This window comes from Oryza sativa, chromosome 6, assembly GCF_034140825.1.
Source record: "Oryza sativa Japonica Group chromosome 6, ASM3414082v1".
Classification (NCBI taxonomy): Eukaryota; Viridiplantae; Streptophyta; class Magnoliopsida; order Poales; family Poaceae; genus Oryza; species Oryza sativa.
In genome coordinates, this window is record NC_089040.1 from 24,743,131 (window position 1) to 24,766,808 (window position 23,678).

At 42.9% G+C, this 23,678-nt stretch overlaps 2 protein-coding genes and 3 long non-coding RNA genes across 9 annotated transcripts; 3 read left to right on the top strand and 2 right to left on the bottom strand.

Annotated features, from left to right (window-relative positions):
* The first annotated feature begins 250 nt into the window (after positions 1-250).
* Positions 251-1,599, top strand: LOC136356903 (uncharacterized). Its single transcript, XR_010741929.1, has 2 exons — positions 251-396; positions 1,163-1,599. It is a non-coding gene; the product is annotated as an uncharacterized lncRNA (long non-coding RNA).
* Positions 1,600-2,051: 452 nt separating this feature from the next.
* On the top strand, positions 2,052-7,210 carry LOC107281177 (uncharacterized). 2 transcript variants are annotated; one of them, XR_010741930.1, is made up of 3 exons: positions 2,052-2,653; positions 5,234-5,451; positions 6,499-7,210. It is a non-coding gene; the product is annotated as an uncharacterized lncRNA (long non-coding RNA). The 2 variants fall into 2 exon arrangements; XR_003243030.2 differs by lacking the exon at positions 2,052-2,653 and having other exon boundaries at positions 5,030-5,451; positions 6,499-6,881.
* On the bottom strand, positions 7,010-8,573 carry LOC4341466 (ethylene-responsive transcription factor WIN1). Its single transcript, XM_015785947.2, has 2 exons — positions 8,259-8,573; positions 7,010-8,026 (listed from the first exon to the last, which is right to left on the bottom strand). Exons 1-2 carry the CDS (start codon positions 8,339-8,341, stop codon positions 7,378-7,380), a joined length of 732 nt encoding a protein of 243 aa, XP_015641433.1. The 5' UTR covers positions 8,342-8,573; the 3' UTR covers positions 7,010-7,377.
* Positions 7,854-13,306, top strand: LOC9269995 (uncharacterized). 4 transcript variants are annotated; one of them, XR_001546423.3, is made up of 9 exons: positions 7,854-8,002; positions 8,955-9,192; positions 9,467-9,535; positions 9,626-9,751; positions 9,843-10,021; positions 11,336-11,371; positions 11,515-11,634; positions 12,606-12,910; positions 12,988-13,306. It is a non-coding gene; the product is annotated as an uncharacterized lncRNA (long non-coding RNA). The 4 variants fall into 4 exon arrangements; XR_010741927.1 differs by lacking the exon at positions 7,854-8,002 and adding an exon at positions 8,606-8,822 and having other exon boundaries at positions 9,631-9,751; XR_003243027.2 differs by lacking the exon at positions 8,955-9,192 and having other exon boundaries at positions 7,863-8,002.
* Positions 13,307-17,688: 4,382 nt separating this feature from the next.
* Positions 17,689-22,577, bottom strand: LOC4341467 (phospholipase D alpha 2-like). Its single transcript, XM_015785880.3, has 3 exons — positions 22,366-22,577; positions 20,326-22,267; positions 17,689-18,364 (listed from the first exon to the last, which is right to left on the bottom strand). Exons 1-3 carry the CDS (start codon positions 22,474-22,476, stop codon positions 17,919-17,921), a joined length of 2,499 nt encoding a protein of 832 aa, XP_015641366.1. The 5' UTR covers positions 22,477-22,577; the 3' UTR covers positions 17,689-17,918.
* Positions 22,578-23,678: the final 1,101 nt, after the last annotated feature.

The window sequence follows — 23,678 nt, forward strand, 5'->3', positions numbered from 1 at the left end:
TCCCTATCCCCAACTGCGCCGCCGAGCCAAACGGAGAGGAGGAAGACAGAGATGAGAGATGAGATAAGATCAAGGGTATTTTGGTCATCTCAGCGAGAAAAAAATATTAAAAAAAACATTAAACTGAGAATAAATGGATAAAATGGCATTGTAACATGTTGCCCGTATTTGATGGTGGCATTTTAACGAAACTACTTTAGAAGTGGCATCTTAATGAAACTATTTTGGAAGCGGCATTCTAGTGAAACCCGTTTTGACAACGGCTAAATCTCAATTTTCTCCTCTATTCTCTCCCCGTGGTGCTCCCGGCCCGGCCGGCCTCTCAGGCGAGCCGCCCCTCGCCGCCGGCAACGAGCTTCGCCGCCTCGCGCGTGGCGGCCTCCGCTGCGCCGCGAGGTACGCCTCTCTCGTCAACCCTGAAACTAGACACGGCCTTGCTCTGCGCCGGCGGTGTCGGGGGTTACGCTTGCGCCACGAGAGGGGTTTCCGCCGCGCGCGCACAACTGAGCTCTCGGGTTTTTTCCTGGTAGATCGCCGGGCGCCCGCGCTGGTTGTGCTAGCAACGCCGCGACCCGCATCGATTCGCATGGGGGCGGGCTTCGAGACGGAATGCAGATTTAGCTTGATGCAGGGTTAGGCAAAGCTAGCTGCTCTCTGAACCGTGGTAGGGTGGGAACTCGGGATCGCGTCAATGGAGGGAGGTGCGGTTCGGAAATCGGAATGGGCTGGAGTGCAGGAGTTGACTGGTTCGAGGTTTCTGCATCGAATGTGCAAATGTGATTGTTATTGTTTTTTGTGATTGTTAACGGCAAATTTTAGTCGGTTCTGCTGGATTTGTTGGGTTAACTTTTCTGCCAAAAAATTGTAGAGTTGCGTTGAGCAAGCAACTAATTATTTGCATGGTGTTTGAAGAGAGTTATGTGTGGAATTGCAGTGCAGTGATCCTTGCTACAGTTTATTCCACGTGAGTAGAATCGGCTAGCTTTTGTGCTAAAGGCTGTGAGTAGAATCTGTTATATAGAACTTTTCTCAGTCCAATGCTGAACTAGTACAGTTGGCTATATGCTACTATCCCAGCTTTCATGATTTCATCTATTACTTGTGTTTTGGCACTGTAACTGTTGATTTTATGTAACTTTGCAAAGCAATGTGCATGATGCAGGGTCCTTATCCTCCTTTATGCCTCTGGTTAAGGAATCTGGCTATTACTCTGCAGCCTGAAAGACTTTCCTGCCAATATATTTTGAGCTGGGAGAAACCCTTCCTAAGGTGTTCCATTGGGTGATGGCAGTAGAAAGTGTGGCCAGATTGATGATGATTTCAAGAGCATCCGTCTCACGTCCATTGCTTCTAAGCGGAAGCTAGCAGTAGAAGAGCAAACCGTTGCTGAAATTGTAATTGTTGATGAGAGCTTATGTTCTAGAGGCAGCTGTTTCCCACTTTATCTTATTATCTATATCATGTACTGGCAAGATCAAGAAGTGCAATCACATATGACTTGCAGGGGAGATTCTGCAATGATCTTATGCCTTCCCCCATGAGTATGCATGGAAGCCATTTGGCAGTATACAATGGAAGATAATGTTTCTTCTGATGCTAGATATCAGCTTACGAAACAGATATTTCAATAGTGATTGACAGCTTGGTAAGGATTCATCATTTTAAAACTGCAGTGGAGTTCCTTATCTCAGGAGTCAAGAGAACTTCAGGATTAGAAACAAGTGTTCTTTGACACAGATTTACAAGTCAGCTGACTGATCTTGCCAATGTGAATCCTTGCGACATTCTATATCAGTTTTTCTTGGTCTTCTCAGGAGTCAGGAGAACTACAGGATTAGAAACATGTGTTCTCTCACACACAGAGTCACAGTAAACTGACTGATCTTACAATGTGAAACCTAACGACATTCTGCATCAGTTTTTGATGGTGCTGATTGTAGATTGCTGATGGCCAAGGGGATTTAGTTGAGTGCCAGGCCATGCAACACAACACATTCAAGCCATTTCTCTGTCCTAGTTTTTTGATATTCAGCATTCAGCTCATTTATCTTTCTTAGCCTGTTGACAAATTTTCAGTAGTACTACAATATATACCTGTGGGAATCCCTAGACCGAACAAACAAGTTATATATGCAGTAAGCTGGTCACCACTCTGGAGTTCTCGAAGAAACATATGTTATAATAGCACTCCTAGCAGTCATGTTTGTGGATTCTAGAATAAGAACTTCTTCCTCATATTTAATTAGTGTTTCTAAAGCAGATAAACTTGAAGCAAATCCGTGCTACTATGTTGAAAAGTTGCTTCCGTCCATGGCAAGAGGACAGTTTGAAAGTGCCAATAGAGGAGATACTTTCAACTGTTTCTACCAGATCATGAATCTTAAAAGTATGGTGGGTCTTTTTTTAACTGGTTGAATTCTACCAGTGAATATCTTCAGCAAATTGCAAGAGTACCTTGAATAGGTGATTAGGATATGCCAATTTTCTTTATGATGAAATGAAGACTGGAAGCTTTTTCAGAGAGAGCTTGTTCAGGTTTTGAAAGCCTGCAGGATCCACAATTCCACATGCAACTTTTATAGCATATTTTTATATGAAAAGTATAAACTATCTGGCGCATATTTCTTGTGTCTACATGAGTCAAATAAAAACGGTATGATTTTCATTTTCCTTCACTCCATTGTTCAATTTATATGAAATCTATTAGAGTTGTGCCATATAGCTTTAGCTCTGTTGGTTCTGTGCTTGCTTCATGCAAATAATTTTGAATGATATGTTACCATATTTCGAAGTGGCTCTACACTCTTTTTAAACAAAATGACATGGATATTGGTTGCCAATGTTCTGTTGCAAATGGAACCGGGACTAGCTCACTCGGTGGGAGCCTATGAGGTGTGGAGGCAACGGCCTACCCCCCCCCCCCCCCCCCAACCCAGGTTTGGGACCTCTTTAGCTCGAAATTTGGGTGTTTATTTCCTCCTTAAAAGACTATACGCCCTCCTATCTCGCTTATATAATAGTTGCGCATAAATCAACTCTTTTGCCCTGGAAATTGCTCTTTTCCTGTGTGGCATGGAATAGCTTATCTTCCTTACTTTATTATCTCTATTTGCATTTTACAATACTTTGTGCTACTTTTTGTTTTTTTCCAGAATATAGGAAATTAATTATATTGCCACTTGCCAACCTGTTCTAAGCTATTACTATTTGAGTCTTTGCCGGGAACAGCAATAATTATCTTGTTTCCACCAGTCTGGCTAGATTTCTCCTTTACTTCCCTTCACTGAATTGCAATAATATAGTTTTATTTTCACTTTTGCAAATTTAATTATATGGGTTAAACATTCAAACTTGTTGTTTGGATGTTCTTGGATATGTACAGAACAAAACAACGAAAGATGTGGTGTAGCTTGGTTAAATTTGATCATTGGGTGGTTAAATTTTTTTTATAGGAATTGTTTATTTGGATAAATTGAATTTACTTGAGAACTAATTGGGCTACATTTAAACTGTGGTTGACAGACAATATGCACTTCTATTACTTTGCCATTTGTTCATTACTTCAACAATAAAAATCTGAAAGGAAATGCATATCAGCATTGCCTCTGGTCTATGTGATACATCATAGTGCCTGCTGCACACCTGTGTTCTTGTCTGTCAATAGTTGAACCTTGCAGTCACTGATTGTTCATATGAGTTTACACAGTTAAATCTGTTAGTTAAATTGACCAGCTGGTCATTGTATCGCTTTACTCAATTACCATGCTTCTGAAACACATGCATCGGGTGACTGACAACTACATTGGGGTTAACAACATGCAAATGAAATGATTTAGACTACTTCTTGGCCACAGGGTCATTTATATTGAGAAACTCGCTTCTCTGCAATGACTTGGGTAGCAATATACTAAATATGTCTCCAAATGGTTGGTCTTCATAGTTTTGAGGAGTTGAAGTGATGAAACTCAAAACTGCAGCTATCCAAGTAAACAATTTTTGGAAACAAGCTGACTTGGCCTTTCTTTTTTTTTTTTTTTGTTGCTGTTGCTGGTTTGTAATGCTTGACTTGAAAAAGTGAAAGCAAACTAGACTTGTATAGTTTTATACATTTTATTATTTTTACAATTTTTTCTGTTTGATGTTCAGCCCTTGAGTTTTAAACTTAGTCATTAATATATTATATACTTTACGATCAAAATCTGGCAAAAGTATAATGTTATCATTGGCAATTTACCCACCGGTATCACTTCCATGTGTTCAATCCAGTATATCAGTCAAAGTTACTAAAGTTTGTCTGCACATATACCCCACAATATAAAAGTGGGGATTAATAAGGTAGTGTAAATTGTAAAAGACGACTATGCATATCTTTGACTTTTATGTAACTGATTGTTAAAAATTAGACTTTTTACAGATTTGGTTGCTAAATGAACCAAGATAATGACATGCCAAGCATGTAATCATTTTGAATGGACGTAAGTACATCAAAATGTAACAACTAACTAGGACCACCAGGCCATGGTACTATGCCCTCAGAGGGGCAAGGGTTTGTCATGCAGTAGCAGTTATACTTGCCAACGCTTTGCATTTAGGGTCACTGGCTGGTCTACTGCTAGTTGTTTACAGAGGCCAAAAAAGGGGTAGTTGTTTACAGAAATTGTTGTGTCAGACTTGATTCCTAAATCTTTTGCTACAAGATTGACTGGATAAAGTCTAGAGTCTAGAGAGTATATTTACACATGGAAGCCAAGCAGGCCACCTGTTCTGTACATTGTGAATCCATATTTCATTGACATCTTCCCAGATTTTGATAGACTAGTGGGTAATTCTTTCATGCTGTATCTCTTTTACATATTTTTTAGTAGAATTGTAGTTTCTTCACTAAATAGATATCTTAACCAACTAATCTACCCATGCTTTGAAGAATAATTACAAAAGCTCACCAGATGGTAACTTCTTTACTAGATTTTAAAGAACGGAAAGCCCCCTGGAATTGGAATGTTGCTCATTTGAAATGCTTATTTATTACTGATACAAGTTATGATATGTTGTTTTCAGCGCATGTTTGTGTACTTGAGTGTCTTTCTCATTAGTCAGAAGTTGAAACAAGCCAGTTTTCCTTTTCTTTTTGGCTCATTGCTAATTTGCTACACTTCTGTCGTCCACAGCCACTTGACAATGACATTAATGGATTAATTGGCATGTACATGGACCATGTGTTGATCTATTTTAGGTAGATCTGGCGGATGACAGTGTCAAGAGCGCAGCGTAACTTGGTGCTATATGCTTTACAATCTTAATTAAGATGACATCACCAGATTGATTCGAATGAGATTGAAGCAAAGGGCAGAGTTAATGTTGTGGGGACCGATACAGCTATCCTACTGGACATATTCAATGCATGCTTTTGCAACATGGGAGGTCCTTAACCAGCTACTGTGGCACCACAAGGTATCAAGGCGAAACTAGTTGTGAGCTGTTACTTTTCCAAAATTTAGGAGCAGTAGCATGAGTATCAAATCTCTAAATTATGAGGCGAACATCATACACCTAACAATTTGTTCTGCAGCACATATTAGGAGAATTATTTGTCATATTTGAGTTTGATGGTTTTTATGCAAGAAACCCATTTATTAGGTTTTGATGGATTGAGACACAAATTGGTGAGCACTTTTCTGCTGAAAGGACATGATGATAAAGGAAAACCAATTTGTTTATTTTAAGCATCAAAACTTAAATGTTGGCTCACTATGTAAGCATAGCTTTTGGTTCTGGCCATCGTTGAATTTCACTAAGGTCTTAATCATATGCCATTTTGTCATTTCGTGTACTACTAAATGTAGTGCCTTTGTTGTTTTCATCAACATCCAAGACCTTAGAATAGTGTATCCTCTCATATTGTTAATTTTCTTTTCTTCTTTTTTTGACATGATCGTACTTTATGACTGACCAACTAACTGACTGGGCCCTTTCGCATTGACTTCATGCATTACCAACCTATAGAACCAACTGTGGAGCTGATTCGCGCTTCATTGCTCCTATTTGTATGTTGTGAAATTAGGAAGGGGAAATAATATGGGGACCATGATCTTTGCCATCCATTTCAGTGCTTTCATTCTTTTTCATTTGATATGCCACGTATGATGTTATCTTGAAGTTCTTTAAGTTGTTTGTGCTGGATTGGTGTCACCATTTTTACTTTCGGAGGGTTGGCATCACAGTTAGAAACACCACTGCTTGTACTGTGTGGTGTGCTGCTATATATTTGTGTGTGAATAAACACACTGACATAATGCATGTAGTCTGGTGCACTGTCGCAATTTAGTTGATGCCTTGTGAGTTATGGCCATCTGTTTATTGCATAATTATTGCTTTTAACTATCAGCAAATCCCCCCTAAGTGGACACAAGTGAATCTTTTTCTGGTGGCAACGACTGCTCTAAAACATTATAGTTTTTACTATGCTAAGGCCTCCTTTGGAACACCTTTTTCCTGCAGGAATTGGTGTATTTCCTATTAATAAACTAGGTGGTTCCCTTGATGAAAGTGAGAAGACAGAACAGAACCAGAACATTGGAGTATGGATTTATTTTACTGAATTGTAGTAACGGAAATTACGGCTTTTTTCCAGTAAACTATGTTTTGCACCATGTCTATCTTACCAAATTCTTTCCATTGCATTAATCATTTGATCAATTAACCCTTTGAGTGGACTCATGTGGTTGGAGAATTGGAGTGATGCAGGAAGAAAAATATTTCTCCTGCTTGTTTGTCTTTAATATGACAATCATCCATAATTTTCCAATCTTGGAGTACTACTATCTTTGGATAAGATGAACAGTTCATAGATATGATTGTAGGAGTATTATCCTATAAAGCATGTCTTTTTTTCTTTTAAAACCATTTAGGAAACATGTCTTATTCACAAATATCACCTTCATCATATTCCTCATCTTCTTTTGATGAAAATCCAGCAAGTAGTCTGAAAGAAAAAGCAAAGCCACAAAAGTACACAATTACAATGTTTTTATTTACTTTTATTAGAAGTTGACACCACTTATATATATGTAGTCTGATCTCTGATGACGTTGATACATAGCAGAGCTTTCACCAGTATGACTATAATGACGGGGACGTCTTGTACATACAAGTAAGTCTTTAATAAATACACAGCTTCACTTCACACAGTAGTAATCGATCTTATAATTGTTTCCTAATTAAGCTGGATATGTAGTAGTAATAGAGATATACCTATCATATGTAGCAATCTTAACTGCCTGTGCACCAACCACCCTACCAGATCCTTGATCTTAGATGGTGACCTGATCATGCTGTTTTAACCTTGCATTTTCAATTTCTTTCCTGTTCTTCCGGAATTCAGATGACGAGGCTACCTTCACCACCGTGCAGCAGCCCATGTGACGGCGAGCCCGGGCCGCTCCTGCCCAGCAGCTCCTCGATCATCTGCAGCGCGATCCTCTCCTCGTCGTCCATTGCCGGAGGTGGTGGCGACGGCGAGCCCGTGGTGGACGTGGACGTCGTTGTGACTGTGCTGTCACTCGGAGTCGGCTGGTCGCTGGACGACACTGCTGTTGCTGCTGCCACCGTCGCAGCCGACGACACGGCCGTGTCCTTGTTGAGCTCGACGGTCATGACCCAGCTGGAGTCAGCGCGTGCGCCGGCGCGCTTCTGCCAGACGCCAATGTGGGACTTCTCCGGGTCAAGGCGGAGGCAGGTGAGCGACGGCGACGGCGTCTTGCAGCACTTGCGGAGCTTGGCGCTGAGGATCTGAGACAGGCTGTTCCCGCCGCCGTTGGCCGTCATTGAGGACGAGCTGCCGCTGCCGCCGCCGACACGGCCATCCCGCCCTGCCACCGCAGCCGCCGGTGTGAGCTCCCCCGTGGCGTTCCTCGCGACTGGGAAGTTGGTCTTGGCGTTGCGGCCGCTCATCAGGATGGCGGCCTCGTCGTACGCCCGCGCCGCCTCCTCCGCCGTCTCAAAGGTACCCAGCCACACCCTCCTCTTACTGCCACAACGCACGTAGCAAAAAAAACATCATCCATCATTCATGCATGCACGCACCCAAGCACCTTGAGTTAGCTACTAACATACCATGAAAGAGAAAGAAAAAAAGAAAGAAAGCAACAACAAACCAGAACCACTAGCTATCCATCAAAATGTATCTATCACGACAGTGGCATAACACATCAGAGCAACATAGCTAGCTAGTGATCATCACTAGTGAGATAGAGACTTACAGGAGAGGGTGCCTGATCTCGGAGACCCAGGAGCCCCAGTGGCGCTGCCTGACTCCGCGGAACTTCTTCTTCGACTGTCCCATGATCTCACCTCTGCAGGGATACTGTCCCTGAAGAATTCTCCCAAGGACACAGCAGAGGAGGCAGGCAGAGTAGGAGAAGGAATGAGCAGCAGCAGCAGCCAGTCAGTCAGTCAGACAGTGAGCATCCTCCTAGTGTGGAGTGCTGGGAGGAGTGAAGTTCTCGGTTTCCAGTGAATATAAACTACCTGCCACCCCTATACTTGCCTTTCTTGCAGTGTAGCGTGCGTTCAATGTGGCTAAGATATATAGATGCACATATATATAGACATACATGGCATGAGTGTGGCGCGCGTGTGAGAGCGCTGTGGCGCACGAGTGGGGGTGGTGGTAGAAGAGGGTTAGATTTGGGGGTTGGACAGTAACTCAACTGGGACTTGTCTGTCACGTATCTCCTCTGTCAGTGGCCTTAGCCTTTTGGTACAGTAGCACACCAGGGTTCAGATCTAGTTGGTGTACTCTCCTTCTACTCTGCCAGGACCAAGTGAGTACACACCTTCAGTCATTGTAATTAACTTTCTGGTCAATTTCCTTGTGGTCATAACTCCACGAGTCCAGTACATACACTACTTTGAACCACAGTGGTACTGATAAACTTGTGTTGTAATCCATGCAGGGTGGTTGGGGCCAGCAACAGTAATATCTAGCAGGAGGGATGAGATAAAACTGAACATGTGAGAGATCAGAAATAAGCTGTTAATAAGCCTAGAGAAGGAAGTGAAGAAGACTCTTTGGTGAGATTAGTGGAAGAGAGAGATAGATGGAAAGAGGATGGGGGGCCCTCATGGGCTGCTGGGGTGGGCTGTCGGTGAACTGTGGCGAGCGGCATAACCACCTTCTCTGCCAGTACGCCGGTAATAAACTCCCCCACCTACGCCCTTGGCGACCTCATTTATGGCCTTCACTGGAGGAAAACCTAAGGATGAACTGAGATGAGCTAACCATCACCAGCTCTTATTGCTAACTAGCTGGTTGTCACTTGTCGCCGATCAGCTAGCTAAGCTCACTCGCTAGTCATTGTCCAGTAGTGTGTATGTGCTAACTAGCTAAACTAGTAACTGATGAATCTAACTTTGCTCAATGCCTTGCCTTGCCTTGCGCATATGGCTAATGTGCATTTCTTTCCAGGTACAAACACTGAAGCTTGGACAGTGTGTACTACTCCAGAAATGGACTTGATGGGCGTTCGTAACCAAGGTAATACCACTCCATGCTGTATGTATGCCATGCACTGCAAGGTTTACTCCAACTTCTAAAGCCACTTTCCGAGGGACACTCTTTCGACAGAGCAGTTGGCCTGCAATAACTGCCCCAATCAAGCAGCCAATCATCCATCCATCCATGGCGCATCGGCAAGGAAGGCGCACACAGCATTGCAGCAGCAGAAGAACTTGCTCTTCTCTCCGTAAAAAGGTGAAACGGAGTTAATGGCGGAGTGAGTTCGTTGCCATTGTTTGTCCGGCCGATCGAATTGAATGGGGCTTCCGTCCGGGTGCTTTTACAGTTCCATCGGCTCCACACAGATACGTGTGTCAGTGAGTTCCTGCAGGGATGGAAGCTTCTTCTGCTGCTGCTCGTCGTACACATGCACGCACTCCTTTTTTTACATGGAAAAGTGCAGGCAGGTTTGTGGTGGTTGCCAAGGACTGTCAGGACCTGTCGTCCAGTAAAAACCGTTGACAGGTGAGCACTATAAACGCTAGTACACCACACTGATCATATATACATTGTCAGTACAAATGCTAGGACTAGCGATTCAAGGAAGAAAATCTTAAGGGTCCCTCTAGCTCAAACCTTCACAATTATGTGACAGGTATGATAATTACTAGTTATAATCAACAACCTCATCATCTACTGCCACACTTCAAGAATAGGATGGAGATCTAAATTATTATTATCTATTATATAATTAAAGGAATAGAAAAAGGAGCCTCCACGTTCGCTCTCATGGCCTAGAAATTCTCACATTAATCGGAGAAAAAGAAAAAGCAGAGTCCATATAGAAATACAATTTAGAAATAGCTTAAATTCGGAATTAAAAAATAAGGAATATTAGAAGAGGAGACCGGAGTCCATATAGAAATACAATTAGGAAATAGCTGAAATTCGGAATTAAAAAATAAGGAATATTAGAAGAGGAGACCGGAGTCCATATAGAAATACAATTAGGAAATAACTGAAATTCGGAATTAAAAATAAGGAATATTAGAAGTAGAGTATAGAGTCCATGTAGAAATACAATTAGGAAATAACTGAAATTCGGAATTAAAAATAAGGAATATTAGAAGTAGAGTATAGAGTCCATATAGAAACTTAAAACTAACTAAAATTTGGAATAAACATAATAAAATTAAAAGTAGAGTTTAGAGTCCGTATAAAAATACAATTTACAAATAGTTAAAATTCGAAATTAAGAAAAAATGGGAAGAAGAGTTTAATGCTAATATAGGAATACAATTTAGAAGTAACTAAAATTCGAAATTAAAAATTAAATAATATTGAAAGATGAGTTTAGAGTCCACATAGAAATACAATTAGAAATAATAAAATTTCAGAAATAAAAATAAATAATATTAGAAGAAGAACATATAGTCTATATAGAAATACAATTTACAGAAAAAAGAAATATTAAAAGACGAGTCTAGAGTCCATATATGAATATATATAATTTACAAATAACTAAAATTTTATCTTAAAAATAATTAATAACTAACACGTATATAAAATGCAATATGAATATTACACATTAGTAGTTTTGTAAAGTTATTGCAAAATTTAAAATTATGTTGTCATTTTAATATATTTGAATAATATAATGAGAAAACATATATGCTATTATATGAGAGAAAATATAATGATGCTAGCCGCGCAATCTGCGCGGGCCATCATGCTAGTTATTATTATTTGTTGATGACTTAGGTTTAAATGTATTGATTAATGTTTCAAAGGAAGAGGCACCCCATCTTCTTATGAATTCTTTGTCATTTATTCTTTCAGGGCTGCTTGCTCTTTGTCAGCCTGGCAGACTGCAAGGTAGCACGCCCGTACACAACATACACAACATATACACCTGCAGATAATCCCCTATATATAAATTTCTGATCTGTATACTCTCAGCATTTATACTGACACTACAGTTATTGATGATGATGATGATTAAATCTCATTTTCTGCAGGTTTCACATTTTTGCAGGTAAACGGTGGGGGCAAGTCCGAGTTGGGCGGCTTTGGTTACAGGAAACGGATGACGATGATCAGACCTGCCACACCTCTGTCAGAAACAAAGTCCACAAGAGGTACAGTGTTCTACACCGCATCCTTTGCTTCAACAAGCTGCATTATATCATGCATACACAATTACACATACTGCTTTGAGTTGTTGGGGACTTGCCCAAAACCTGCATCTAGGAGTTAATCCCCTTGCTAATCCTGTTCCCGTGCAACTAGAAGGCACTGTCTGGCCAGTGGTTAGTGATCACTCCCTTGCCAAGCACTCAACGGGGCAAATGCATCCGGTTCGGTGAGAGGAGAAGAGTAGCTAGCTAGCTCTGCCTTGCGGGTAGTACATTACATGTGCTCGAATTGTGGTAGATTAATTGGATCTCCACTGCCACACTAGCTACTAACTACTAAGTACTCAAATCCTATGAATGCATGGGTAGCTCTAACTTGGGTTATTTCACTGAAACCTGAAGTATCCCAGGGATGAGGGGCAGGTTTAGCTAGGACAGCAGCGCAATAAAGTTAGTCCTGGTAGTGGTGGTTAAATTTACTGAACTTTTTAAGCAGTGCGAATTAACTACGATGGGGGGCTTTCTCGTGCTTTGGGTTGGGTCAGCACCAAACGCCACTCGCTTCTACCAGAACGTACGCTGTACTGCTGGTACAATGCCAGCATGCCACCTTGGTCACACGAAAACTAAGCTAGCTAGGGCTCGATCGATTGATCATTTGATCTTGAGTTGGCTCTGTACTTTGTCTTGTTGGAAATCTTCACAGAACTTTATATGACTACATAAATATACGTGCATGAATACCTAGTTGTAGAAAATATGTAGTTTCTGTTCTTGCACCGGCCTTACTAGAGCTGTCGCTGTATATGTATTTCCTCCATTTTAAGTTATAAGACTTTCTAGCATTGCCCACATTCATATATATGTTAATGAATCTAGATACATATATATATTTATTAACATTTATATTAATATGGGCAATGCTAGAAAGTCTTATAATCTAAAACAGAGGTAGTATCGATATATGCATGCAGATGTAGCAGTTGAAGGTAGCAACGTACGTACAAACGTCTAAGGAAGGTGATGGCTCGTTACTCACTAGCCATGCTGCATCAACCGATGGGAATTAATCAGCAAATCAGCTGGCCTGGAGTGAGTGAGTGAGTGAGCTGATCACTGGACCGGGCATTGATATGATCCTCGCATATATGCACACGGATCCACCAACCCTGTGTACACACATAGTGCCCGACTGCGTCGGTCGCTGGCGTGTGATAGCGTGGCCGTGATTGACGTGGCCAATTTCTTGACGATTATCGAGTGCGCGAGCGAGCGGCAGGTCAGCATCAGTATACGCGCCTTATGCCTCATCGAAAATGACCCCTTGATTAATTGCTCTCTCGCTGCATTGTACAGGATATTTTTGGGCTGCAAATGTTCGAGGTTTCGTGGACAATCGATGAACACGGCTGGATCTTCATTTTTCTGTAATTTCTAATAACGTCGTTCCTTTCAATGGGTAAATTGTGAGGATCGATTGGCCAATCAGGCGCACACGTTTTGCTTGCTTGTGCTTTAGCGTAGCTAGCCACTGTTGTCCATAGTTTGATCCATTTAAGAATGGGTCATAGTTCTGTGCTGTGCTGTAGCTAGCCTTAATTTGCTTTGTCAAGTCGTGGTAATTAACAATCTATATGTGTGAATACGTACGTCAGTACGTGCCTGGCCATGATCACCAATATTGCTTGGGGGGACACCGGAAGCGTTGGCATGGAAACTTGGGAAAACGTTAGGGGAGAAGGGCCAGGAGAGTTGGCCGGGCATAATTATGAGGCTGTCGACGGGTAGTTACATTACATGCAGATGACGATGCATATATTATAGTGCATCCAGGTGGTAGCACCACTGTTGTAGCAGCAGTAGACCAGTAGTTGTTGCCTTGTTTAGTGTTAGCTTTAGCTGCATCCTGACCTGACTTTCTCCCAGGATCTGAGGTTCTCTCTGAACAAACCAGCCTCAACATGCACACCCCGCAATCAGATATATCTTCTCTCATTCTTACTACTCGATGTACTTTGTATTTTTCATTGTTTTGATCTATGTAGACGTGTGGATCGATAGAAATGATTTGATGCATTGAGGGGTCTTGGAATCTTGGTACCGTGTAAAGCCTTTCTGCCGTGTGGCAACGTCCACTCTCGCTGCCGGGCTACTCCGGCTGAGTTGTTCCGTCCGGTCCTTTTGGTCCCAGGTTAACTGCACGTCTGCACATAGATAGCGCCCATGTGCGGCTACAAACGGCAGGCATGCGTGCACACTATTACATAGAGCTACCGTGTTGAAAGCTTGAGGCTGTGTTTAGTTGGATCCAAAGTTTGGATTTTGGTTGAAATTGGAGATGATGTGACTGAAAAGTTGTGTGTGTATGACAGGCTGATGTGATGGAAAAGGACTGAAGTTTGGATCCAAACTTTGGATCTAAACACAGCCTGAGATCCTTATAGTGACTTTTTGTGAGTGAATGAGTGGTGATAATTTTGTCAAGTTCCATCTCCTCCTCCCCCAGAAACATGCCAAGATTTAAGATGGAGACAATGTGGACTTCTCTCCTCCATTGCTGTGCTGGGTCCTCTAAGCCCTCCTTAAGAAAAATTGTATATTCCTTGCATGATGAACGGTGCACGCCCTGGTCCTGCTATTGTTATGGAGTGTTTCACATGGCTCCAGCTCCAGCTTTTCTGGTTAGAAAATCAACCTAAATATTCAACCTGATGTGGTTGATGTTTGGCTAACCCTTGATTGGTGTCGTTTATTTGGCTTAAGCTGATACTTTTGAGCTGGAGTAGGCTGTTTGAACAGGCAAGTCGAGTTCTTTCCTGGATGATAGGTGCTAGAAGCTGGAGCTAGATTCTTAGTTTTTTTTTCAGAGTGAAGTGCACGGGCAGTCCTTAAACTTGTATATATATGTATTATCTAGGTCCCTAAACTTTTAAAATACATTTTGGGTCCCCAAACTTGTCATGTGTGTCATATAGAAATCCAAACGGGTTTCAACCCGCTCCGTGAGATGACATGGCATGCCACGGTGATGCTTATGTGTTAGTGGGATCCACATGTCAATCATGTAGAAAAAATAAAATTTAAAAAGAGAGGAGAAAATGATGTTTTTAATTTTGAAAAAATAAATGAAAAAAGAGAGGAGAAAAAAATATGTTATTTTTTTTCTATATGTGGCAGACATATCGGTTTTACTAACACGTAGGCGCCACCATGGCCTGCCACATCAGCACATGGAGCGGGTTGGAACCCATTTAGACCTATATGACACTTGAGACAAGTTGAGAGATCCAAAAAATTCATTTTGAGAGTTCAGAGACCTAGCTAGTTGACACACCACACAAGTCTAGGGACCGCGTGTGCACTTTACTCTTTTTTTATCTAATCTAGTACTAGTATCTACTGTTGTTCCGCTGACTGTCGAGTACCTCTTGTGCGTAAAAGCTCATGTTTACTCAACTATGGCAAAAAAAATATATCTATGAATCAAATTAAGTGGTGTTTGAATCTCCTGGAGATGAAGATAAAAGATTAAGTGTTTTACGCAAGACGAGGTGTTAATAGCGTGTGATTAATTGTGTTTTAATTATTACAAACTTGAAAAATGGATTAATTTGATATTTTTGAACAACTTTCATATAGAAAGTTTTTGCACAAAACACACCGTTTAGCAGTTTGAAAAACGTGCCACTTTTATCAAAAGTTTGTCCACTTTTTTTAGTTTATTCGAACGGGACCTTAATCTATACAAGTTTCTCAGGGATGGACCTAGGGAGTTCTTGGTGTTCACGTGAATACGCAACAATTTCTTAAAAAAAAAATAGTATACGTAGCTATATTATACCTAGCATATTCTAAACTTGGCCTAATACTTCATTCTCAACCCATTTTTTCCCTCAACAAATCCACTCCTGATATTATCTCGTATTCTTCCGGTGAATTTTATCTGCAATTGTTGCGTGACTACTTACCCTTGAAATCCTGTGTCTGTCATCTCGAATTTAAAGCTGGAAAAATATGTTCTTAAAAAAAAGCTGGAAAAATATATGCATTTTATTGCTCACGCCAATAGTAGGCTCGTCTGAAATACAATTTCTTTCTTGAAGTAGTTTATGAGTCGAAATCAAATTAAAATTCATGCGTTCCAAAAATTCTGTCTTCAGCCAGGAAACAGTGACCACTAAATGCAAACTGGTGTAGCAATTGTCTCTGGTATCTTTCTGGGCTTCTGCCACAAGTTAAGCTCGACTGCTCGAGTGAACAGTTCTCATTTATTCTACAGCACGTTTGCTTTAGGCAATGGCAAAGGCTGCGATGAACAGTTTCTTGTTTGATGGCCTCTTGCTTTTATAGTGCAAGCAAATGAATGCGTTATGAAACATTAAAATAAAAAGGAAATCACATACGACCTCAATGATGGGAAGAGATGGAACAGCAACGTCCTGCCCTGATTCAATACTTCGCATGGGCTGCCTGCCTAGTAACGCTAGCTGTTGAACTATCAAAGATAAGAACAGCTGGGCCCTGTAGACATTCATGTTACGGTTAACTGTATGATGTAGTAGTTCACATATGAATACCCTAATCTATTGACTTGATCGCTATTTTTTGTGTTAAACACAAAAAAATTATTATGCTAATTCGACACACACTATCTTTATCTACACCCAATAAAATATTTCCGAAACGATTGGTATTTTTTTTACTGGAGGATACACGAATAAAATTTGAAAATGTACATTATTTTTTTACGTTTTTATGATTATATACAAGATTTTGAAAGATTTGTGAAACTATACTTGTACCGCGGTTTGAAAATGCGTGACCGATTTTTTTTCGCGGTATAGAGACCGATGGCCGGAACAATCCCGCGACACACGAGCGCGCGGTACTGCGTCGATCCCGCCAGCAACGCGGCACCGCACGGTCACGCAGATCGGCTGTGCGGCACCGGCCAGTATGCCGCATGTTTCAGCCGTCGGTCTCGCGGCTCCATGCCGAGGAAAACAACCGGTCGCGTATTTCTGAACTGCGGTACGCGTATATTTTCATGAATCTTTCAAAACATGTATATAATGTATATTTCTAAATTTTATTCGAGGATATACTTCAGCTAGAGCTATTTTCCCCCTTCCTTCAGAAAAGAAACTGATATGTTCCTCGTTGCGTATAGCTGGAGGCCTGTTCTATCAAAATAACCCATTTGTTGGCCCAAATTACCCCGCACCTGTTGGGCTAAAATTGACCTGGGTTGCTATCTTCTTTTTCCTTGCATTTCCAACAAGGAATAAGATCACTTTGACTCCCTCAATATAGGTTCAATTGATTTGTATCCCTCAACCGCAATACCGGATATCTTGACCTATCAACTATTAAAACCGGTGCAATTTGACTCTCTTAGCGGTTTTGAGAGTGGTTTTCGCTAACGTGGCACGTTGACTTGGTCCAACCAGATGCGTCAGTATGTGAGAACCACATGTCAGTGACTCCCTAAGGGGCGGAGTGGAGTGGAAGGGGGAAGAGGGGCGGCGGCGTGGCGTAGATCCGATGGAGGGGAAAGGAAAGGAAGATAAGAGATATAAGGGTCATTGACAGGTGGGCCCCACACGATGACTCAATAGGTTGGACCAAGTCAAAGCACCACGTTAGCGAAACCGCCTTCTAAAACCGCTGAGGGAGTCAAACTACACCGGTTTTAATAGTTTTTTTTGGGTGAAGATATCCGGTATTGCGGTTCAGTGATATAAATTAGATTGAAGCAATATTTGAGGGAGTCAAAATGGACTTGTTCCTTTCCACCAAAGCTAGCAGAAGAATGTACTTATGAGGGCCCGTTTCAGAAGGATTGGGAATTTTGTTCGTACCTTTCAAAGGTTACTTTTAATCCTAGCCCTCCATTCTTCCTATCTCATCCTAGCCCTTCACTCATTTCCCTATCCCAATCCCATTCCTACCCATTATCCAAATGAGTCCTAATCCCTAAACATTTTTATGGCCAGCCTTGCAACTTCAGCTCCAATAGTCTCCAGGGCATGTTTTATTTGGTTGGCCTCCTCTGGGTGATCGATTTGCAGGTGCATACTCATCATTACAAAATTTGTTCCAGTAACATTACAAATTTGGTTATTTTAGACAATGGAATTAAGATTCAACATTACATAGAGGGTGACATTCTAGGACAACTTACACCGTTGAAAAACAAACACATTCTGATGGAAGCAGCATCACTCCAGTGTAGGACTAGCAAACTTTTGCTCCGCATGCACCACCAGCACAAACTTTCACCTGATCTACGAGGTGATATCGGGGGTCATCAACGGATTGATCGCCTTCTTCCCCAGCACCGGCGCCTCGGTGTCCGGGAAGAACTTCGCCCCCGGGAGCGCCGCCACCGTGCCGTCCTTAGCCACGGCGATCGGGTAGGTTAGCAGATGCCCCGGGAGGTCTTCATGGAGCTCCTCGCTGGCGTAGAGCTCCCAGTGCTTGTTAGCCATCTCGTTCACTCTCCGGACACACTCCAGGCTCCCCGGGTGCAGGAAGTCGTCGTGCGGTTCGCCTCCTAGGTGCTCATACCATAGTGACATCCGGAAGCCATGGATTTGACCTCTTGCAAGCTGGCCACCGATGTTCAGGTGGTGTGGCTGGAATGCTCCCATGGCGATCTCCGAGTCTCGGCCGCCGTCCATCGACCTCTGGTTGATGTTGGCCGATCCCACGATGATGTACTCGTCATCGACTGAAACAAACGAACAATTTTTAAAAACTTTTTGAAAAGTACAGGTACCAAATGACATGATAAGCACATTAGAACATCTATCTATCTATCTATCTATTATATTATTAAAACAGCCTTGAAAGAAGACACCACGTTCGCTGTGGAGGTTAGAAATTCTCACATTAATCAAAAGAAAAAGAAAAGAAGAGTCCAATTAGAAATACAATTTAAAAATAGCTAAAATTCGGAATTAAAAATATGCAATATGGAAAGAGGAGTCCATATAGTAACCCAATACGTGATTAATTAAAATTCGGAATAATAAAAAAATAAATTTCAAAATTAGAAAAAGAAAAAAGAAGAGTTCGACTAGGAATACAATTTATAAATAACTAAAATTCCGAATTAAAAATAAGGAATATTGAAAGAAGAGTCCATACAAGAATCCAATACGAGATTAATTACAATTCAGAATAAAAAAATAAAATTAGAAAAAAGAAAAGAAAATAAAAGTTCAAGTAGGAATACAATTTAAAATTAACTTAAATTCGGAATTAAATATAAGCAATATTGAAATAAGAGTACATATAAGAACTAAATGGTAGATTAATTAAAATTCGGAATAAAGAATAAAATAAAATCCGAAATTAGGCAAATTAAAGAGAGAGTTAAAGTATGAATACAAATTTGAAACAACTAAAATTGAAAATAAAAAATAAAAATATCAAAAGAACATAATAATAAATAAAATAAATTCTGAAATTAGAAAAAGAAAAAAAGAATTTAATTAGGAATACAATTTATAAATAGCTAAAATTGGTAATAAAAATTAGACTATTGAAAGAAAAGACCATGACAAGATTAATTAAGTAACAAGCCTACAGAGAAGTAGAGTGGTGGCGGTTGATGAGACATCTAAAAAATATTAATAAAACACCAAATAGAATCCTAATGACGATTAAAAAGAAGGACGACGGGCAGGTTGTGAAGCAATCAGTCAAAGCGGTTGGCGAGGGACTTCTAGAAAGTAAAATAATAAACCCCAATAATAATCATATTTGATTTTTAAAATCTCAATTACAATAAAAATGAGAGGCAGCGGGTCGTATAGGAGTACAATGGTAGAGCTGACGATGGTTGGTGGGTCTTCTAGAAAGTAAAAAATGAATTCCAACGGTAGTTATGTTCGATTTTTACAATCCCAATGACAATAAAGATTATGCAGCGGACGGGTTGTAGAGGAGTATAGTGGCAGTGTTTGACGGGATTTCTAAAAATTATAAAAAACATGAAACCCAACGAGACAATAAAACTCTAAAACCTATAAGATTCAATTTTTAAAAGGTTCGGGCTTTTAAAAAGTAAAAAAATAAATCCCAATGGTAATCATGCTTGATTTTAAAATCTCAATGACAAAAAAGAAGGACGGCAGCGGGCGAGTCGTAGAGGAGTATAGTGACAAAGTCCCTGACTTTTAGTGGAACTTTTAGAAAGTAAAAAAACGAACCTAAACAATAATTATGTTCGAATTTTAAAATAGCAATGACAATAAAGAGAAGATGCAGTGGATGGTTGTAGAGGAGTATATGTGACTTTTAGAAATTATAAAAAAGAAGGCCAACAGAACAATAAACTCTAAAACTATAAGTTTTTATATCTAATTTTTAAAGGTTCCAAGAAGAATGAATAGAAACAGTGGTAGATCGAGCAAGGTAATAAAAAAAATGATATGACAGAAGTAAGGGTAGCAAGGGATGATAATGTTTGGTCTTTTTCAAAATTTTAAGACAATGAGATAATTATTTAATAAATTTTAAGTAAAATCATATTAAAAATATATAATTTTATATGGGTGCTAGCCGCGCAATTGCGTGGACCACCCAGTTAGTTTATCCTATATCAGCTAGAATTTGATGTGAATTTGGAAAGGATTTACTACTAGATTGAAGGGTTGAAATTTGCGGGGCTAGATTTGAGCATACCTATCATCATCTTGGAGTGGACATAGATCATGAACCGGCGCGTCTTTTGTGCCTTGGCATATGGCGTGCCATCTCTTGGGTGATGTCCGGGCACATACTCACCACTCCTCTTCACCTCTCTGTTTCCCAAGCAGAAGAAGGTGAGGTAATCCCTCGGGTCGGCGTCCATCCTCTTCGCCTTGAGCGCGCCGGCGATGTCGGCGTACATCATCTCCATCGTCCTCCTCTGCCAATCGAGGATGGCCTGCATGGCCTGGCTGTCAGGGTGGCCCTCCGGCCACATCGGCACCACGACGTAGACGGTGAACCGCTCGCCGGCGGCGATCTTGCTCATGATCTTGAGGGAGAGCTCCCTCGGGATCAGGTTCACCGCCTCGACGTCCTCCGGCCTGACGCCGTCGTCGGGCCTCCACCCGTAGGAGCTCCCGATGAAGTACTGGTTCTCGATGTAGATGAAGTCCCTGGCGCGGCGGATGGCGTGGATGTACGCGTCCTGGATGCTCCGCTCGATCACGTTGTTCTTCCCGCTCACGAGGTCGAGCCGCGCCGCCGCATCCGGGCTGCTCGGGAAGCCGTCGCACGCGCCGCCGTCGATGGAGCGGAAGACCTGCACGTTCCACGCCTCGTGGTCGTCGTTGCCGATGACGGGGAGCTTCATCGCGGACTGCGGCGCAATGAGGTGCTCGAGGGCGGTGAGGTTGACGAGGAGGTCGCCGTGGCCGCTCTGCTTCCGCCACCGCTGCTCGAAGTTGTAGAGGACGTCCCAGGCGACGGGGCCCTCGAGCCTGGAGTGGATGTCGTGCCATGGCTCCCTCGGCCCGCCCTTGGCGAGCTCGGCGTCGTCGATGCTCGGCTGGTGGAAGTCCTTGTGGTGCGCGGCGTCGAGCGTCCGGAAGAGGGAGTGGGACTGCGTGTCGTAGCGGCCGTCGCAGAGGTCGAGGCCGCCGACGAAGCTGACGATGCTGCGGAGGCCGGAGCCGGCGCCGGCCGGCATGTCGTGGTCGACGATGACGGTCTTCTGGTGGTGGGTGGAAGCGAAGGGCACCTTGACGCCCATGACGATGCTGCCGCCGGCGTCGGGGTGGCGCGCGCAGACGACGCAGTGGACGTCGGTGTCCTCGAAGTACTGGAACGTCTCGGCGTCGTGCGTCTGGCTGAAGCCCCACTTGATGCCGAGCGACTGGAGGATCTGCAGCGACGTGACGTCGTTCCAGACCAGCATGAGCACGCGGACGCCCTCGCTGGCCTTGCGCTTGAGGAGCTCGCCGATGGTGGCGTCGCCGCCGGGGCGCTGCCGGGACGGGTCGCGGATGAGCGTGATGTCGGTGAACACCGACCAGCCGGTGATGTATATGAGGTGCTTGGCGTTGCTGATGGCGTCGAACACGTCCTCCCAGCACCGCCCCTGCTGGTAGTGCGCGCCGCCGGCGAGCGGGATCGTCGGCGCGAACGTGTCCGGCACGTGCGCGTCCTGGTACAGGGTGACCCCGCACCCGGTGTGCTGCTTGAAGTAGGTGCACGGCACGCCGGCGTACCCGGCGTTGCCGACGCCGGCGCCCCACCACTTCCCGTCGCCGTCGACGGCGACGTCCTTGAACTGCAGACGGACGTGGATGGTCGGCCCGTGGGGGAGCTTATTCTTGTGCTCGTCGAGGATGTCGAGCTTGCGCTCGACGACCTCGCCGGACAGGAGGTCCCCGACGGGGAGGTAGGCGCGGCCGATGAGCGCGGCGTCGATGGGCAGCGAGACCTTGACGGAGAAGACGACGTTGTCGGCGAAGTGGGCGCAGTAGAGGTGGAAGCGCTCGTCCCACCGCGGGTTCACCGGCTCGTCGTCGATGACCCGCGTCCGGCCGAGCCGCGCCTTGCCGAGATCCACCGTCGCGTACAGCCGCGTCCCGCCCTGCCCAACCCCGGTCGTCTTCTCCACCCCTTCCCACCACTGCACGCATAAACACAAACACCATGAGAAGGCAACCAAGAAGTAGAAAAACATTGGCGAGGTTCGATCGATCTAGCTCCATGGAATCGGTCGCTGACCTTGCGGATGCCCTCGGGGGCGCTGCCGGTGAGGCGGGTGGGGTTGGTGAGGTTGGTGGCCTCGAAGATGGTGGCGTCGAGGGTGCCATGCATCAGCTGCTGCTCCGCCATTGCCACTCCTCGATGATCCAGTGAGTTTCAGTCTTGACAAGAACGGGAAGAAGAAGCAGCTCGCAATTAATGGTGGCATGAGAGGCTTGACGAGCAACCAAATTTATAGGCAGCCGACCGCGTGCTAGATTCAGAGATTAGCAAAAGATCAACGCTAACACCACAGAAACTCGTGTATAACGATGGCTATAGGAAAACAGTAATCGACTAATCATCAGCTAGAGAGGGTGAGGGTGGGGCCGGATGACTTTAATTTCAGTGTTTTTATTTCTTAAGTACATGTCGAAGGCGCGTAAGTAGTAGTGACTGTATCCGCATGGTTGAATTCCTGCAATTTTTTATCATTAAACAAACTATCATAATATGCAATTTTTTATTTAAAACATATTTATCTTATAGATATTGTTGGTCAAAGTAGTATCTCGAAGAATGTGTCGAAGTCCAAAAATATTTATATTTTGGAACGGACGGGTACTTAATTAATCATGCGCTAATAAGCCAACACAATTCTTTTTCTTTTTGCCGGAGAGGTTATATACACAATTTTGCACGGCACACGAAGAAGACAAGGTTATGTACGGAGTAACAATCAATCTATAAATTCTGATTTTATTTTTAGTTAGGTGATCAATCAGAAACGGAGGGAGTATCACTCTCACCATCTCCAAATTGGCTTGTTAGCCAGGGGCCAAAATTATACAGGAACCAGCATGGAGCTGATCGGTGACCACACGGACGCAGAAACCGGCACCACGTGCTTTTGATCAGCAGCCCGTGGATCGAGATCCAAAGCCTGGCGCCCGTGTAAAGCGTGGGGGACCTTGGGGTAGAGTGGAGTAGAGTACGACGCTGTTTAGATACGACTACAATTTTATCCCTATCACATCTGATGTTTGACATTAATTATAAATATTAAACGTAGATTATTAATAAAACCCATCTATAATCTTGGACTAATTCGCAAGATGAATTAGGCTTAAAAAATTTGTCTCGCGAATTAGTTTTCATTGATGTAATTAGTTTTGTAAGTAGTCTATATTTAATACTCTAAATTAGTGTCTAAACATAGAGACTAAAGTTAAGTCCCTAGATCCAAGCACCGCCTAATCCAACAAATGATGAGCACTTGAGCAGCATTGACGAAGACGAGAGCCCACACGTACGCAAGGAAAATTGCCAACTTGGGACATTTGCAACGCTTT

Excerpts from the sequence above, each read along its gene's own strand:
- LOC4341466 (XM_015785947.2), bottom strand. The coding sequence starts at position 8,341 with ATGGGACAGTCGAAGAAGAAGTTCCGCGGAGTCAGGCAGCGCCACTGG. Across the intron at positions 8,027-8,258 it reads GAGATCAGGCACCCTCTCCT|TAAGAGGAGGGTGTGGCTGG; the intron begins GTAAGTCTCTAT and ends GCGTTGTGGCAG.
- LOC4341467 (XM_015785880.3), bottom strand. The coding sequence starts at position 22,476 with ATGGCGGAGCAGCAGCTGATGCATGGCACCCTCGACGCCACCATCTTC. Across the intron at positions 22,268-22,365 it reads CCCCCGAGGGCATCCGCAAG|TGGTGGGAAGGGGTGGAGAA; the intron begins GTCAGCGACCGA and ends TTATGCGTGCAG. Across the intron at positions 18,365-20,325 it reads CCACTCCAAGATGATGATAG|TCGATGACGAGTACATCATC; the intron begins GTATGCTCAAAT and ends CGTTTGTTTCAG.